The sequence below is a fragment of the Anabrus simplex genome, chromosome 11 (genome assembly GCF_040414725.1).
Source record: "Anabrus simplex isolate iqAnaSimp1 chromosome 11, ASM4041472v1, whole genome shotgun sequence".
In the NCBI taxonomy this organism is placed as follows: Eukaryota; Metazoa; Arthropoda; class Insecta; order Orthoptera; family Tettigoniidae; genus Anabrus; species Anabrus simplex.
Genome location: NC_090275.1, coordinates 77,777,177 through 77,796,449, shown reverse-complemented (window position 1 = coordinate 77,796,449; position 19,273 = coordinate 77,777,177). Strand labels below are relative to the sequence as shown.

The 19,273-nt window shown below is 42.0% G+C and overlaps 1 protein-coding gene across 2 annotated transcripts in view; it reads right to left on the bottom strand.

Annotated features, from left to right (window-relative positions):
- Positions 1–462: 462 nt before the first annotated feature.
- Positions 463–19,273, bottom strand: part of Cph (Chronophage) — a 287,928-nt gene continuing 269,117 nt past the window's right edge. For both annotated transcript variants that reach the window (XM_067155781.2, XM_067155782.2), the window contains exon 3: positions 463–3,392. In XM_067155781.2, the coding sequence (XP_067011882.2) occupies positions 463–3,392 (2,930 nt within the window). The remainder of the gene's footprint in view (positions 3,393–19,273) is intronic.

Here is a 19,273-nt window from a genome sequence, read left to right as displayed (position 1 = left end):
GTCCATATCCATCAACGCGAAATACATACAAAATATAATATATAATAATAGTGATACTTTGCACCTCACACGAAAATTTTTCACGTCAGCCCGAAGGATGGAAACTCGAGGAGTCTTACATTAAAATAAAGTTCTCCATTTTCCTCCTTAAGCAAGAGTTATTCTTGTAACTGAGTTCATTGTTGCACATTGCTGTTCGTCCAATAATGTCTCGGCAAGATAAACCTTTCTTCCAGAGTGGATACTTGTTCACAAGAAATATTGTCTATTGCAGTCACTGTCTATGTTTCTATGACCCCATGGGGAAGGATTTTTAACCGCCTGATAATATTGAAACTCCATAGGGGATGCGAGGGTGAGATGGGGGTTTGAATTTCTGGAGTAAAATTGGAGGCTTTGGTGGGCGAAGTTTCAGTAAATGCTTTGCAGAGGAAGATGGCGGAACCCTCCCCAAGGAAAGAGTCATGTGGTGTCCTTAGAGGCTGACGCTGAAGAATCTCCGGTATCTTCCCCACTGATGAGAGCGGGAAGCAAATGTCCACCTCCTGCTTTGTTATTCTGATTCACAACACATTTGCGCATGTGTTTTTCTAGCGTTGACGGTACCGAAAAAGGCATTTCACAAAATCGACATCTATACACGTCCTTGCCAATCCTCCCGTGTGTTTTCATATGTCTAGTTAACTTGGAACTTTGTGCGCATGCATAGGAACACAATTCACATTTGTATGGTTTCTCACCCGTGTGAGATCTCCTATGAACTGTAAGGTTACTGCAGTTTTTAAAGACTTTGCCGCAATATTCACAGGTATCGTTACGTCTACTGTCTTTCTTTATCGTTTGTTGGACCCCCGGTGTCGGTAAGCCAAGGTTTAGCGCTGCTGCAGCGGCAGCTGCCGCCAATGAAGAAGCACTGGGTCCCGCCTTAGCACCACCACCGTTTCCCGTAGCTTTCAATAAAGCATTTTCATTGTTCTTGGATTGTCTATTCGTCAAGAGATCCATTGCTGCCGTTGTGTCGCCTCCAAATAAATTATCTCTGTGGTGAGCGGCAGCCATAGCAGGAAGCCAGAGGCCAGCGTACAAACTGTCCCTATCAGGACCTGGAGTACGAGCATTCAAACTTGCATGATGTTGATGGTGATGATGATGATTTTCAAGATCTAATTTTAGCCGTTTGTTAGCCGCATCAAAAGGGTTATCGAAGGCTGTACCAGCTCCGAATAACCCATGAGGTGCGCCAATCAAATCTAGTGGCGGTTGACCAGCAGCTATGATGTTCTTGGCAAATTCTTCTCGAAATCTCATTGCCGCTGCAGATTTCTCCATAATGCCATTTTCTAGACTATTTTTACTCAACACTGGAGGTGTTGCTTTGCCTCCGTTGTTGTTGTCTGCTATGATAGGAGATCGGTGTAATTCATCCTTGATGTGGAGATGATGCGATCCTACCACAGACTCCTGCAAGGCTTGCTTATAAGCCTCATTGTACTGTTGGATGTTGCTTAGCCCAAATTTATCCATCAACTCTCCGACAAGAGAACCCGAAGTAGCTATTTTCTCCAAAGGTGTAGCTGTTGGAGTAGGTCGTGGCGTGTTTGGAGCTTTATTAGCTTCTCCAGACACATTATTTGGCGGTGTCGAGGAAGTAGATTTGGTAGTAAGATCTTCTGGAGCGTCTCCTCCCAAATCATCATCATCGTCATCATCACCTTCCTCTTCTTCGAGTTCCATTTCCTCCTCTTCCTCCTCTTCTTCCTCGTCATCATCATCATCGTCATCCTCATCGTCACCATCTTCATCCAGCGTTTCCACTGAACCCGTATGAGATACATTGTCCGGTGTCGAATTGGTACTGCCCCCATTGTTGGCGCTGGGTGTTCCCCCTTCGCCACCGGCTGCCCCGTTTCCCCGAAGTGCTCGCCGGTGGATCTTCATATGCCTCTTTAGCTTGGAACTCTGGGAGCATGCATGATTGCAAACTGCACATTTGTAGGGCTTCTCCCCAGTGTGGGTTCTGCGGTGAACGATGAGGTTACTCTGGAACCGAAACTTCTTCCCGCAGAACTCACAAGAACGGATTCGTTCTCCTCCTTCGTCCCTTTGCACAGACAATGACAGCGGATTGCGAGAGAATTCTGATGTTTTCATACTGTTTGGAGGGGTGGATGCAGACCGCGGTGTGGTTGTAACTGGTGCTGATGTCGAGTTGACTGGGTCCGAAAGTGGAGACTGCTTCTCTGGCGAGGACAGAGATTCTGGCCGATGGCTGTTGTGGGAATTGGGACTGCTATGCTGAGTACTGCCTGTCGTATTGTTGTTATTAGCAGTGCTATTGTTGTTGTTATTGTTGTGCATTATCGGAGTTGTAGTGGTGCTTGTTGGTGGATGATGGCTGCTATTAGGGCTAGTAAAAGGTGGCGTTAGGATCTGTTTCCTAGGAGAGGGAGAGGATGTGCCATTAGCAGCTCCGGGACTAGTGGTTCCAGCGAGTTGTCTGAGCCTCTGTGAATAGAAGTCTAGTTGAGGTTCCAGAGATAGAGCGAGAGGTGGCGGCGGGGGGACGGAGGAGCGAGGTGTTGTAGAGGTGGGGATCGCTGAACTAGGGACTCGATCGGAAGTAGGAGGACCAAACGGAGGGTGGTGAGGAGGAACTCCAGCAGCAGCAGCTGCGACGGCTGCAGCAGCGGCCAGACCCAATCCATGATGAGGATTCAAACGAAACTGCTCTGAGACAAGCTGCTCCATCCTGAAGTGGTGATCATGGTGACTAGAGGGTCTCGCGAAGAGTGTAGCTGTAGGTCCGTTTCCGTGATGGTGGCTGCTGAGGTGATTGGAAAGGGGAGCTGCCATAGAGGTGGGCGCTGGGTATTGGGGGTGATGCGAACGGTCTCCCAAAGGCATTCTCAGGAGACCGCCAACCCCAAAAGGGTTGCTGTTGTGGAGTGCTGCGTGGTGCGAATCCACTAGGGGCGAGGAAGGGGGAGGTTGGTGGTGATGCAGGGACATTCGTGTCGAGACGCCGGGAGGGGGTAGTGGTAAAGGGGTCCCTGCTGAAGTGGCGGCGCCTCCGTGTCCGTTTCCCGACGACGTACTAGAACATCCCGACGCAGTCGAAGAGCCGGAACATGACGATGAGGATGACGATGAATGGTTGTTATTGTTATTATTGTTGTTGTTCGCGTTGGCATTGTTGCTATGGCTGCCACCACCTTTCCCGATCATGGAACTGGCGGCGCATGGAGACGTAGACGACGCTGAACCGGTAGACGACGCCGATGGCGATGACTCCACGTAGATTTTGATGCCATGCGTGTTCTGGACGTGTTGTACCAACCGCCACGCAGAATGAAGACGCTGCTTGCAGGTTGAACACACGTAATTGCTGGGTTCTGCAACATAGAGAAACACGATAACATTAGCTTTTTCCTACACAGAACGTTAGTGCAAACAATCAGTTCCCCAATATTTTCAGGTTTTATGAGGCAAAGTACACTTATTCAGTTGACTTAGCACGGAAATAGGCTCCACTGTGCAAATAATAATAATAATAATAATAATAATAATAATAATAATAATAATAATAATAGTAATAATAATAATAATAATAATAATAATAATAATAATAATAATAGCTCTCCCAACATGTCAATTACACACACTGTCATACAGTAGACAAGCCGGAGTGCCTGTACTCAGAAGAAACCTTCACCAGAATGAGAATTTCAGAGATAGAGAAAAGGAAAGTACATTTCTTAAAGAGAATTATACGCCCCAAAAAAGTTTCCCGGAGATGGATTCACATTCCATCTTTGGACAAGCAAGGATTTCAACGAAACATTCGAAGGAATATCAGTAGACTCAGGATATTTATGCAGTAATAGGTCAGAATGCAAACTAATCTGGTTATTAGGAAGTGTCGTCTAGCCCGTCCTTTCGTTATGTAGCAAGAGTAACATGAATCCTGGGGGGTTCTGATGGGCCGTGCCCCTAAACTTCATGCAATACCCAAATCATAACCGTTGTGTAGTGTAGACTATACTTATTACCGCGTCAGTACGTTTACATTCTAACACATTACTGCCAGACTCTAAATATCAGTCAAGATCAACAAAAGACTGATAGGACGGGTACCGAGGATGGTGGCATCACAACCTCCGTTTATTTCAAAAAATACACTCAGACTTGGAAAGGGTGGGGAGTATGTATGGGGAAAAATGTAAAAGGCCGAAGGATCTCTGGTAGAAAGCAAACAAATAAAGAAGAAACACATTGAAGAAGGGAAGATATGTAACTCTTTCTACTGAAATAATAAATTCCATATGAGCATAGTTTTCATTTTCACAGAGATAATATAAATAGGTCCCTGGGCTAAAATTGTAATAATGGTTCAAAACGTTTCCCGCATTTCGAAGAATGAAAATACGTCAAAGAAATACAAGATCAGATGGAAATTTAGATCCTTAACATCCTATAATTGACATAGTGAAGACCATCTTCTCCAGTCTTGTGAAAGTTTGATAGCGGAAAGGCCCGCCGTGTTTGCCAACCCCCTCATCTGCTGCAAATTATTCATCAGTTAGCTGCGACCTCAGAACAAATAGCGGCCATTGTTGAACGGTCTGAATATTGAAGCAGCTCGTCTTAATTTCATGGGAACCAGAATGATATGGTGACTGTGTTCTTACCTATTTATTATTTGCTAATTTGTTGAGATATTCCTGCGCGTTCAGGTACTCTATGTAGTGCAAAACACTGTAGACCATACAGAAAAGTCGTAACTTATCGTGCAACAAATCATCCCATTAAACACAAAATTATTTTTTAAAACAATTCGACTGTTGTCGCAGTTAGAGCTATCTTCGGAAGGCGTAAAGTCGATATGCGGTGCTGACATGGTTGCCTGGAGAGATAGAAACGCTTGGACACATAATGGGGTAATGTGACCGTGGAATACCCCTGCTAAATAACGGCAATCATGTTGTACGACCTAAAATGGTTGCAGCTCTAAAAAATAAATGTTGGAAACTTGTTGAGAAATGCGTCTGTGTTGCTGAAAAGGGATCAATACGACTTGATGACATTCTAGCCTACAATACCGAAACAAGGCAGGGGATTATTATCGATCCACCTATTCGTTTCTAATTAGGTGGACAGTGGATAGTGAAGAGAACATAATTTAAAATCCTACCATTCTGTACATCAAACAAGAAGTTAAATCTGGCTAACATCGAAGTGTTGGGTATTCTATTGGGGGCGTGGGAATTGTTTCAGATTTCTGTTTCGTATTATTTATTAATGTAAGAGATCAAACTATATTCATTGTACTGAAAAAGTCATGCCAAAATTGAATCTTAATTAGCTCTACCATAGCCACAAATTGTACATGCCGGTATTTTGTAATCTTTTCTTTAACATAGTGGGTAGAGCCCGGACGTTTAGGCACTACCAGGTTAGAATGCAAGCGTACCAAAGCAATTGACAACTATACTGCACAACACTTCTGCTGTGAGGTTTGCATAAACACTAGGGGTGTGGCCTATTAGAACCCCTAGAAGTTATGTTACTCCTTCTACATCACGAAAGAGCTGGCTAGTCGACAATTCCTATTAGCCAAATTAGTACAGTGAGTTCTATTGAGGCAATATGTACAAATAATATTCTTAAAAAATGATCAATGCTTTTCTTACAAGAGATGCCTGCATTGAATGTGGTGAGTGACAGCTCGAACGATTATCACTTCATTAGATTGTCAATTTTGCGTTGTTTAAGGAATGTAGAAAATTTTAGAAATATAAAATGTTCCGTTCCTTGACTGAATGGTCACGTACCATCCTTCGATTTAGAAGGTCCTGGGTTCGATTCGTGGCCGGACCATGCATTTTTAACCATGTTCAATTACTTCCTCCAGTTTAGGGATTGGGAGTTTGTGTTCGTCTTAATACAACACAAACCTCGGTTATGTATCTGTCTTTATTTTTTACGTAGATCAAACTCCAAATGTCAGCGACCCCATTATAATAGTCTCGTCTTGTTTGTGGATAGCCAGTAGATAAGTCCCTGTGCTACTCCACCCCCTTAAATATCAATGGCAGAAACAATAAGACCACAAGTACTTGTCAACCTGCTGCAGTGTCCATTCTGTGTGCGGTCACTGGCTGCCCATAGACCTGCAAAGAGTACGAGCTCTAGATAATGGATTGGGGGGGGGGATTACAGCTTTACTTCCTCTGCGCTCTCACTCGCGTCCGGTCGCCGACGCTCTTCTTACCGTCGTGACGCCTGCGCCGCTCTTCCTCTTTTTCTCTCCATTTTATCCTTCTCTTTTGCTTTGTTGGAGAGAGTTCTGTAACGAGGTGGATTTTCCCTGTAAGATGGCCGCCGGCCAATGGACAAGACCTATATACTCTTTTTCTTTCTTTAAAGCCCATGTTAGCCTTGCGGATTCCTGTCATAGTTACCTCTCTCTCCTTCAAACTCAATGGCATAGTTCACGGCACAGACTGAATAGCTCATCATGAAAGACTTTGATTTACTCTCCATTATGACACGCTGGTAGCTGAAATAATATACCTGTAAACGTACATTCTAGACTTGGCTTTCTAACTGGAACACAGGTCTCAAAGACTCTGCGTTCATTTATACGCAATTCCCTTGGATATTTTCCTCTTCATGAGTCTGAAATTATTATTTTGGTGTTAGAAATAGAATTCTCATTTCGTATATTTCTCGCCGTAAGTTTAACATCTCTCTGACATTTTTCATTTAACTGCATCGTAGTTTGTACCGTTCTTCAAACTAGATATACTCAGAGAATATTACAGCCCATAACCCATTAAAAAATTTAAAAAATATATATACCTTCTAATGGCTCTTAAAAATGATCCATCTAGAATGTAGTCATAATAATGTAGGCTTTTGCCGTGCCAAGAAAACAAGGTGAAATTCTTTAATTTTGCTCCACATTTTCGGAAGAAAATTTCGTCTACTAAGGTTTTCCTTGCTTTGTTCAATAATGAACCTCCCTCATTACCCTAATCTCTTGTTAAATCGTGAATGAAATCTAATTCTCTGTAAGATTTCCTTGACAATAACAACAGAAGATTATAGTGATAAACTGTAATTCACTAGGGAGATTTTTCTTAATCTAAGTTTTTCAATTTTTGAATTTTATTGCCTTATTAGTACATCCTATAACTGGTGTGCGTTCAAGCCGTATTCTTTAACAGCGATCGTTAATACAAGTAAAAGCAAGGCTGAGGTGAACTTTTTCAGTTTAATTACGAATAAGAGAGTTTGAGAGATACAGTACTCAACATATAAAGGAAAGAACGTAGACTGGACACAAGTAAGCAACAGTGAAATAAGTAGACACGAGTAAATAAATAAATTAAATAAGTAAATTAGTTACGATAACACATTCACAGTCATACATAATTACACAGTGATAGCTGTGGATATTTCACAAATACGCGTTAGAAATACGAGCTTCCTTATTTACAACTGCTATCACGGACCTAACCATAACCCCTGTGGTACCCCACGCTAATTTCCTCAACGACTGACAGACCGGACACAAACTCGATAACCGATATTGGTCTCTCGCTGTCACAGACGTAACACGTCGTGAGAAATGGACTTTCTTCCTTACAGTTACCTTCCTCGGACGTGTTTCTATGGAAGGAAGGAAGGGCTCAAAGTCACTCACAATTGATTGAAAGATAACCAATTTAGAAACTGAATTTGATAGTATTTGTATCTAAGAAATTATTATCACGCCAAACAATCGACTAACTGAGCTAGATGATATTAACGGATAGGAATTCACAATATTGTTTAGAAATTCAAGCTAAAAGTATAAACCAAAACATCTTTTCAATGTATTTGCACTAGTTTCCTATGATAGCTCAGTAGCCTATGCATAGTCTGATCAGCCACTAATTTTACATAGCTGTCAGATTGTGTGTCCTTATGAAGACCATGAAGAAGAACACTATGAAGCCCAGTGTTCTATTTTGAAGACATTGTTCTAAAATTATTTTTAAAACAATTTCTAGGTCTAACAAGTGAATTGGTTAGTGGATGGTATAAATGAAGTTCTTTTCGTGCTATTTCTTTCGTCAATAATAAACACTACATTCATTAATTATTCACCGTTAACTCATCAATAGGTTTATGTCTAGTACTTCCGTACTTCCAGTCCACATGTACATATTCTGTTGCGATCAAACCGTATGTTTCACAATTCTCCTTTACCATGTACCATAAAAATTCTTTAATAAACAAATATGTAGGCCTATCCCTCAACATAAATCATAGTGTCACATTTTAATAATGATGATTAAGGGCTCAAAGTCACTCACGATTGATTGGAAGATACCCAATTTAGAAACTGACTTTGATAATAATTTCTTAGATACAAGCACTATCACGTCAAACAAGCTTAACTAAGGTTAAAAGATATACTGTATCTTCAGCAGTTGTACCATCAGTATCCTTCATTACAGATATAAAAGAGAAGGGACGTTTATTCCATATATAATTTTTACCATTTATCAACATGTAAACCGCAACATGTGTTAAGTGTGAATCTATCGTTAATATTCTTCCCCCGATATGGAAGGGGGATCATGTAAATGTATTCTTTTTTGAAGGAAGGGGAGAGAAAATGAGGTTTGGAAATAAAAAGTGAAAACAATTTTTGATGTACGTGTATATATGTGGCACGGATATTTCATTGGCATGCTGTGTTGGTGGAAGAACATATATTTTCATGTCTCTTCCCCCTTCTTTTCTTTTCTAACTGGACTTATTATTAACCATTCCACATATGCAAGAGAGGAGAAGGGTGGCTAGTGTCTTGTGGTGCTTAAGAGAGGGGTGGTGATGTTATAAAACATAAATTTATAAAGCCTGAAGTGTAAGGATGTGTTTCATGCATGTGACTTTCAACATCTGAAAGAAGACGAAGAAGAAAGAGAAAAAGAGGAAGGGTGAGAGAAAGAAGGCAATTTAAGTGTCCATTTGGGGTGGAAGGGTGCGGGGGGTGGGGGTGGAAGAACAGCAGTTACCACTCAGAACGTGGGTGCCAATCTGCATAGGGTCGCCCCCAGATTGCTAAGCGACCAACGGACACCCCCCACCGGGCTCTAATGCCTTCTCTCGGTTTATGCCCTGAACGCCGGCTTGCTTGGACAGTAAAAATCGCACCACACTACCCAGCCAGCTGAGGGAAGTTTAATATTGGTGTTAGCTTGAGAGACGTATGGACGACGTGGTCTCAGACATATTTTCATATTTTTTTCTTCCTTCAGAAAAGAAGAAGAGATAAAAACAGAGAAAAAGGAGATAAAAGGGCGTAAATCCTGGTCATCCATCTTGGACATAAGAAAAGCTTTGCCACGGTCCCTCCCACGTGGATTTCTTTAACTGTGTTATACAATGACAAGTGAGTGGCGCAGAGCGTCGTCATAACCCCTCACGTCACAAGCCAAGTAGGCCTGAAATAAACTGGTGAAATTTTTCAGTCGAAATTCTTTATCGTTTCTTTTTTTTTAGTTTAGGGGTAATTTGTCTGATGGGGAGAGGATTTATAAAACAAATTTATTTATAGTTCATAGGTTTTTATTGGTACTGAAACAAATCCATTCGCCTATTGCAACAGCAGCGGCAGCCGTAATAACATCTAGGCTCTAGTTAACGTGATCAGACGGGTGTTCGGATACATTTCATCACATAGTATTATTATTATTATTATTATTATTATTATTATTATTATTATTATTATTATTATTATTATTCCTAGTCAGTTGGTTGCATAGTTCGGGAGATGGTGGTTCGAATCAGGTTTGCCTCATTTAAGAAATGCCGAAGAGGGGCACATTTTTAGCATACCTATAGGATACTTAAATTTACTCTTACGGAATAGTGATACAAGCATTTATACACTTTACAGTTGAGAGAGAGCCTTTATGGTATATATGATTATTTTAAATCTCGAAAACTGTAGGGTAATCGAAAATAAATACTTTTCTCCGACCGTGGAGTTTCATATTTTAAAAAAAAAGGCTCTCTTTTTTTATCAATTTCCTGCTCACAAAAATCAGGACTTTGAATTTCTTCTGTAGTCTTCTTTGAACCTACAGATTAAAACGTCCGATTTTACTCCACGAATTCTGAACTCAGACACAATTTGTGACAGATTAGGATCTCTCAAAGGTACAAGTGGGCGATGACAGCGTCTATCACAATCAATCTTCAACTATACTGTAATTCATAATTACGAAATGCTACACTGTTGGAGGAGACGACTAACGTATAATACAAGTGATGTTAATTTTACAAAGGCAGCTTTTTTGTCTTCTACCTACATCCGAAGAGGAAATAAGGACATGCCCCGCCAAATCAGGACGTAGGCCTATGGCAATGCTGGTTCGAATCCCATCGTCGGCAGTACTGAAGATGGTTCTCCGCGCCTTCAAATTTTCAAACCCCACTACTGGGTCTATACGTTGATTAAAGCCACGGCCTCTGACTTTCCGATCGAATGCTATCCCTTCTCTATGTGGCCGGAAACCTCCAAATTTTATAGGATAGTAAACCACTCCGCCTGTTGCCATTTCTTGATGGATGCAGTATTTTTGTATCCGTCTCTTGGCACAGGCCAGAGCAAAGTGTAGCTTCCACCGAATTCCCAGTCTCATTCATGGCTGTAACAATATGGAAGCTGCTGGGGAATGGGTGGTGCTGAGTAATTACATCTGGAGCACGACTAGTGTCGAGTGTTATGAAAGGTGTTGCTCATAGGATCAGTCGTGCTTCAGTGGCACCTTCTGGTCCAGTGAGGAAAGCAATGGCAAACTACCTCACTCTTCATCTTGCCTAGTATGCCTCATTTGGGCTCTGCCATAGGTTTCTGCAGTTTCCCTATAACTGCACAGCCTTTGGTGGGGCTATTTGAGGATCCAACCAGCCTCTGGGCTGATGACCTAACAGACAGTAAACCACTGGCAAAATTATTTATATAATAATAATTGTCCTAATGAAGTATTAGAATATATTTCTTATTTATTCCTAAAAATTACAATCCTTTCCTTAACCATCGCGTTTTCAGGAGAAAATCTCGACTGTTCTCAGGGAAGACTTCTAGAATAATGAGGGAGTTCTCTAAGAAACATAGAGAGTTTTACCTCGTTTTCTTGACATGGCATAAGCCCAAATCATATCTACAAGTACGGACCGTGAAAGCATCAATGTTAACATTATTATTATTATTATTATTATTATTATTATTATTATTATTATTATTATTATTATTATTATTATTATTATTATCTTGTATTTCGTAGACAAGAAATCCTCAGTCACTTGTTGTCATGATAAACATGAAAACCTAGAGGACAAAAAAGACAAACAGAAGGAAGAAAAGCCGGATCGATATTGGAGATGGGGATGATGGTAAGTAAGGATATCCTGGACCCCAGTAACAAAAGACCAGAGAAAGGAATCACGGTTAAACGATTCCAAAAGGCTTGCTGGCCTGGTCTGTAACGTGGACCTACTCCACCACCCCACCCCCGACCCCACTACGACACACTCTTCTTTATAGAGACACCAACAACTCCTGCCATTATTAAAAAAGTCACCCAGCTCTACGAAAGAATAGAAAGAAGGGCATAAAGGAAGACAGAAAAAGTCATCTGACTTATTGGTGGGTGGGTTTGAAAAAATAAAGCATTGTACGTCGTGGTTCAAGAACAATATGAAAGAGGTCAGTCCGGTGTTATGACGACACAAACCAATACGGCACTCCACCTTGCAAACAAGAACGGACGATATGGAGAGGATTCTCATAATCTGAGGATAACCACCAACACAGATCAATATACAGCGTTTCGTAATAACTCCACGGAGAGGTGAGCAATGAGATAGCCTCGCTCCTTAAGCTAACAGCATGAGCGCGGAAAGAACAGAGAGCAGTCAGCAGGCCTCGTCATCCGTTTTATGAGGGATAGCGGCCTGTTTTATATCTGATTTTAATTTTGATTTTACCGAGTTCGATAGCTGCAGTCGCTTAAGTGCGGCCAGTAACCAGTAATCGGGAGATAGTGGGTTCGAATCCCACGGTCGGCAGCCCTGAAGATGGTTCTCCGTGGTTTCCCATTTTCACACCAGGCAAATGCTGGGGCTGTACCTTAATTAAGGCCACGGCCGTTTCCTTCTCACTACTAGGCCTTTCCTATCCCATCGTCACCATAAGACCTATCTGTGTCGGTGCGACATAAAGCAAATAGAAAAAAAAAAATTATTGTTAACTACTTTGTATTCTATTGACTCTCTTTTAGTTTGTTTTCTGTATATTTTTATTTTGCTATTTGCTTTACGTCGCACGGACACAGATAGGTCTTATGGCGACGATGGGATAGGAAAGGCCTAGTAGTGGGAAGGAAACGGCCGTGGCCTTAATTAAGGTACAGCCCCAGCATTTGCCTGGCGTGAAAATGGGAAACCACGAAAAACCATCTTTAGGGCTGCCGAGAGTGGGGTTCGAACCCACTATCTCCCGGATGCAAGCTCACAGTCACGCGCCTGTAACCGCACGGCCAACTCGTCCGGTATTCTAAAAGGGAAGACGTCGCAAGTCTTCGTATTACGCCCCTTTAAACAACAATCATCATCATCATCATCATCATCATCATCATCATCATCTTCATCTTCAGTGAGCAGCTGACTTCTAATAGTTTGTGCTATAAAGACTAGATGGCGATATGCGGAGTCAAGACGCAAGCAAAGCCACAGCAATGTATCTGGCTGAGTATATTATATTTACACAATACAATCGTATAGTTCGTTTGTCGTTTCACTGTTTATGCTGTATTCCTAAACAAGCTTTTATTTTGGCCTACAGTATTTCCACCACTACAGGAAGTAGGCAAAGCAGTATTTAGTTATCACATGTGAAAATAATTAATTCTCTTTCTAACGCATTACTCAAAAAAAGAAATGATTGGATTATTTACTTAACGTCTTCCAATATTGGGATAATTCGCTACTATTACTACTACTACTTTATGAAAATACAAAGGGAAAAGATCGTCCGAAGGGGCATTAATTCTTAGTGTATTCACTAAAAGATTTTGTTCGTTTGTGGCACATCGTTAGATGATACTTGGTACACTTTTGATTGCATAGAATACATACGCATTTTTGTCACTCGGGCTATGGGTTAATCTGATTGAGCATGTCTTACGGTGGAAACCATGATTGGCGAGTCTCGTTATTTTATGCCTTTGATCTTGATTTTTTTTTTTGCAACGTATAGCCTCCTTTTTTATCTCTCAATTGAGACATTAAACATAATCTTAAATTAAATACTCTCGGCAATATACGCGTTCTGCCCAAACACTAAAAGTCTTAACATTTTTTTCCTTCCTTGTACCCATTGTCGAAAACGTAAGCCTACGTTAAAACCCACTTAAATGTCAATCGTCACCATTAACCAATAAGACTATTAACCAAACGGTATTTCTTTAACTGACCATTCCAGGCTACAAATGACTTCATACCGAGCTCGATAACTGCAGTCGCTTAAGTGCGGCCAGTATCCAGTATTCCGGAGATGGTAGATTCGAACCCCACTGTCGGCAGCCCTGAAAATGGCTTTCCGTGGTTTCCCATTTTCACACCAGGCAAATGCTGGGGCTGTACCTTAATTAAGGCAACGACCGCTTCCTTCCCACTCCTAGCCCTTTCCTATCCCATCGTCGCCGTGCGACGTAAAACAACAACAACAACAAAAAAAAAAGCAAATGACTTCATCTTAACCTTGCAGTTTGTTTTACAAAGGGTTCTTATTGTTACTGCTTTGTCCTTAAACCAGGAATCGCCGCTGTTAACAGCTTACTAGTAAGGCGGATGCAGGATTCTCTACAGGGAGGGGCTGACTTAAAAAAATACCACAAAACAAGAAACGAGTAATTGGGGACATTTTACTTCCTTAGTGATTAAATTTTCCAAGTTTATTTGAAGGAAGTTGTTACAGAGTAGTAAACGCTAGTTAAGGGCATTTGATATTGATGTAATTACATAATTATAGTACATAGTATTTACAGTAGTACCTGTACATCAAGTATACTATGTACGATTACGTATTAGCAGTTTACATCAATCAACGTTTGGCCAGTTATAAATGTGCAAGGCCATTAAGCTGGTTCTCTCCCATTGCACTTGTAGGTTTTTAGCGCGTACATAGTGCCGAGAAATTTCTCTCTGTAGAGTCTGTTGTGACTGGCAGTGTGACAAACATTTGTAGCAATAGTTCAATATTGGGAAAGAAATCTCCTTTGCATAGAGCTAACATATATAGCCTTTTGGCCTTCTACTTTCTTCTATATGAGACGTTATCCAATTATCTCTCCATAGTGATATTTTCGCTTTTAATTCAGCACTTGTTGCTGTGTGCAATCTGCATGATACATCTCTGTTCATTTAATAATTTCCGTCTACTGAAAACTTAGAAAAATGACTGGGAATAAATTCTTCTAAAGGCGTCACTTTGTTAACAATAGTAATCATGTCAACGCCAACAGAAGAAGCCTTTATCTACTAAATGTCGGTGTTTTATTTTCTACTTTTTTTTTTTTTTGACTTTTCAAAGAACGATCAAACTGAAACACTAGAAAATTTACGTTTGCCATTCATTGCATAGAAAATAGTGTACTTTTAGTTAATATTTCAAGAATTACTTGTGAAGTAACAATGTTAACACACTGCACCCACAAGTTTGTCGTAACTTGTGAAATCCTGGATTCGGTGGTCGCTGCCAACATGCATCCTATTGTTGCCAGTCCTCCGCCCACTGCTAGGACGAGTTTGAGTTCAATACTTAGTATCCTATAGCCACTATACTATTATTCATCCCTAGCGTACCTTAGTGATACAGCTTACGTAATGCAGGAACAAAATTGTTAGGTATTATTTCATTAAACAAACACAACTTTGCAGAATTCTAAATTAAACAAGGAGGGGTGTGCTAAAGATCCCCTTATCCCCTCCCTACTTCCGCGTCTATTTACTAGTTAACCAAACTGAATTTCTGCACCATACCTCCGGATTACTGGTAGACCATCGAAGAGATATTCCAAAGGCTGAAAGATTAACAATGAAAAGAAAAAATGCCCAAGCAATGAGCATGATGTGCGTAGCGAGAAATCAATACGAAGGCCATCCATATTCTCATTATCCTGTGAGGTAGAAGAACATACAGCCATATTATTGTGTGGAGAGTACAGAGTGACGTAGAGAGATATTATAAGGGGCCATGATTGGCCGGAGACACAATACACGTGAACTCGTGACAATTGACTCACGCACTGATGGACATGAAGCAATCACGGCCCTCTGGTAACACCGCGACGACAATCTAACGTGACGACAGACGGAAGGAAGGAAATGCAAAAATACAACTGAACATTTTAAATAGAACTTCCTCCTCCTCTTCTTCCATTCCCTCATCTACCCTTCCGTCTGTCTGCTTGCTGTAATTTATAAAGCTCTTGTGTTCATTTTCTATGTGCGCGCTTGGTTGTTGAATGGGATGAGTTAGAGGAATACATATTAAAAACATAGTCAAGTTTCTGGTCGAACTGTGCATTGTCAGACTTTAAAAAAAGAGAGAGGTATTCCATCTCTCCACGAGGAAGAGCAAGTATATTAACGAATGGGCGTGGCATAAAGATAATAAAAAACTGTGAAATAAGTAGAAAGTTTTAAAGCAATAATTATCCTCCAAGATTACGTTAAAACCCATTATTTTATTTCCCACCAGGGCATTGGCTTCATACGAATTTTCAAATCAGTTCAGTCTTTTTTTCTTTTTTTCTTTTTTTTTTGCTAGGGGCTTTACGTCACACCGACACAGATGGGTCTTATGGCGACGATGGGATAGGAAAGGCCTATGAGTTGGAAGGAAGCGGCCGTGGCCTTAATTAAGGTACAGCCCCAACATTTGCCTGGTGTGAAAATGGGAAACCACGGAAAACCATTTTCAGGGCTGCCGATATTGGGATTCGAACCTACTATCTCCCGGATGCAAGCTCACAGTCGCGCGCCTCTACGAGCACGGCCAACTCGCCCGGTAGTTCAGTCTTTTATATGAAGGTAATACATTAAGGCTCCCCGTCGGATTGGCTCGAGTTCGATTCATGTCTGTTTCAAAAGTTTTCTTGGTGTTCAAAGGGGATGTATAGGCCTACAGCTTACTTATAAGAACGGGAAAGATACATCGGTTTTTATTCAGCTCCCCTTTATCCCAAGAGTTTATCACAATTTACTCTTCCAACATCTGTCAACCTCTGAGCGGCTCTTATTATTATTATTATTATTATTATTAGTAGTAGTAGTAGTAGTAGTAGTACCGGGCGAGTTGGCCGTGCGCGTAGAGGCGCGCGGCTGTGAGCTTGCATCCGGGAGATAGTAGGTTCGAATCCCACTATCGGCAGCCCTGAGGATGGTTTTCCATGGTTTCCCATTTTCACACCAGGCAAATGCTGGGGCTGTACCTTAATCAAGGCCACGGCCGCTTCCTTCCAACTCCTAGGCCTTTCCTATGCCATCATCGCCATAAGACCTATCTGTGTCGGTGCGACGTAAAGCCCCTAGCAAAAAGTAGTAGTAGCAGCAGCAGCGAATTCTCCCAATATTGGAAGACGTTAAGAAAATAACCCAATCATTTCCTCAGTGGGTTTTTCTTGTTTTTCCAATAGGTCTTCATTCATTTCGAGAATGCTTGTTTAAGTTCTGCCGAACACACTGATCTGTACTGATTTTGTTGTGGTTGCTCTGATGTAACTTCCCAGTTTACCGGGCGAGTTGGCCGTGCGGTTGGAAGCGCGCAGCTGTGAGCTCGCATCCGGGAGATAGTGGGTTCGAACCCCACTTTCGGCAACCCTGAAGATGGTTTTCTGTGGTTTCCCATTTTCACACCAGGCAAATGCTGGGGCTATGCCTTAAGGCCACGGCCACTTCCTTACCACTCCTAGGCCTTTCCTGTCACATCGTCGCCATAAGACCTATCTGTGTCGGTGCGACGTAAAGCAACTAGCAAAAAAAAAAAAAAGAAAAAACTTCCCAGTTGTTTACTTTGTGTCTGAAGATGTCTCTTTCTAGGACGTCTGTTGAACTTATGTTTGCATTTTTGAGCTCCTTTTGAAGTTCGTTTAGGCAGGGAGTTGAGTTCTTAAGCGAGGTTACAAATCTATTAGGGGCCTATCATTTTTGTCAATCGATTTTCTGGTAATCTATAGTCAGATGGCCGAAAAATTTAATTCGTTTTTTCCTTATGTCAGTTTCGATGTTTTTTGAACTTTACAGTTGTTTTGGTTGATTGTAACCTGTAACCTTCTTGGGTGTATCTTGCTCCTATGATTTTCCTAATTATTATTATTATTATTATTTCGTTTTGGCCATTTATGGACCATGCTACTTCAACAGTTTTCTGTCTTGAGCTTTAACACTCGCCCGGTAGTTGCGCATCATTCTTCGGTGAGCTTCCTTCCTTTCTTCGGTTCACGTCTTGCCTGTCTTCAGTTTAGGTTTTGTTCGAAAACTCTGTAGACCTTCAAGTTTCTACTTTAAAAGGTCACGCTGCAGGATGTCAGGACGTAAGACACCCAATTCTTGTTAGGGGTGCGCAGCTGTGAGCTTGCATCCGCAAGACAGTGGGTTCGAACCCCACTGTCGGCAACCCTGAATATGGTTTTCCGTGGTTCCTCATTTTCACTCCAGGCGAATGTTGGGGCTGTACCTTAATGGAGGTCACGTCCGTTTCCTTCCTACTGCTCCACCGTAAATATTTTCTCTCGTGTTTTGACGCATAAATAGCCGGGCTGAGTGGCTCAGCCAATTAAGGCACTGGCCTTCTGACCCCAGCTTGGCAGTTTCGATCCTGGCTCAGTCCGGTGGTATTTGAAGGTGCTCAAATACGTCAGCCTCGTGTCAGTAGATTTACTGGCACGTAAAAGAACTCCTGCGGGACTAAATTCCGGCACTTCGGCGTCTCCGAAAACCGTAAAAGAGTAGTTACCGGGCGAGTTGGCCGTGCGCGTAGAGGCGTGCGGCTGTGAGCTTGAATCCGGGAGATAGTAGGTTCGAATCCCACTATCGGCAGCTCTGAAGATGGTTTTCCGTGGTTTCCCATTTTCACACCAGGCAAATGCTGGGGCTGTACTTTAATTAAGGCCACGGCCGATTCCTTCCAACTCCTAGGCCTTTCCTATCCCATCGTCGCCATAAGACTTGTCTGTGTCGGTGCGACGCAAAGCCCCTAGCAAAAAAAAAAAAAAAAGAGTAGTTAGTGGGACGTAAACAAATAACATTATTATTGACGTATAAATCATCAATGGTATTATAAAAGACTGACGTATCGTTAAGGCAAAGAATGGAACGCAATGATGTAGCCACTCAAGAGTTTGGAAGTGAGTCAAGGCTGTTTCTATCGACTTGTAACTTCTCAGGTTGGGTGGATCGGTCTCAAGCCACCGCGCGGACCGGAAACGAGATCAACTTCCGGTGAGCTCGACGCCCATCTCCAGCCACGGTGTGACATCACTGGAAATGGCCCGACTCCTCCCGGACATCATCATAAGGCTGTATATCCCGTCCCGGCACCTCTCAAAGTGGCAGCCAACCCCCCTCTCACTAAGATACGAGGTCCAACACTAAACTAGTCAATTAACCCAGATTGTTCTCAACACCGAGCACCGAGCACAGCGCTGTCAATATACAGTGCGTCCCATAAAATGTGGAACGTAAGATAATACACTCCAAAAACAACACGAATATCCTTATGAATAGTTCTTTATTCAGTTCTTGGTAAACCGAAGAAGTGGTGTAAGTCGTAGTTCGGAAGTTCGCCGCATGGGCGTAGCAAAATATTGGCGTGGTCAACGAATTTACTCAACAGTTCAGGACGTACCGTTATACGTCCAATGCTCCTGGTCGGAGACTACCGGGCGAGTTGGCCGTGCGCGTACTAGATAGTAGGTTCGAATCCCACTATCGGCAGCCCTGAAAATGGTTCTCCGTGGTTTCCCATTTTCACACCAGGCAAATGCTGGTGCTGTGCCTTAATTAAGGCCACGGCCGCTTCCTTCCAACTCCTAGGCCTTTCCTATCCCATCGTCGCCATAAGACCTATCTGTGTCGGCGCGACGTAAAGCCCCTAGCAAAAGAAAAAAACATCGGAGACTTTATTTGCCGGCCCCATGGTGTAGGG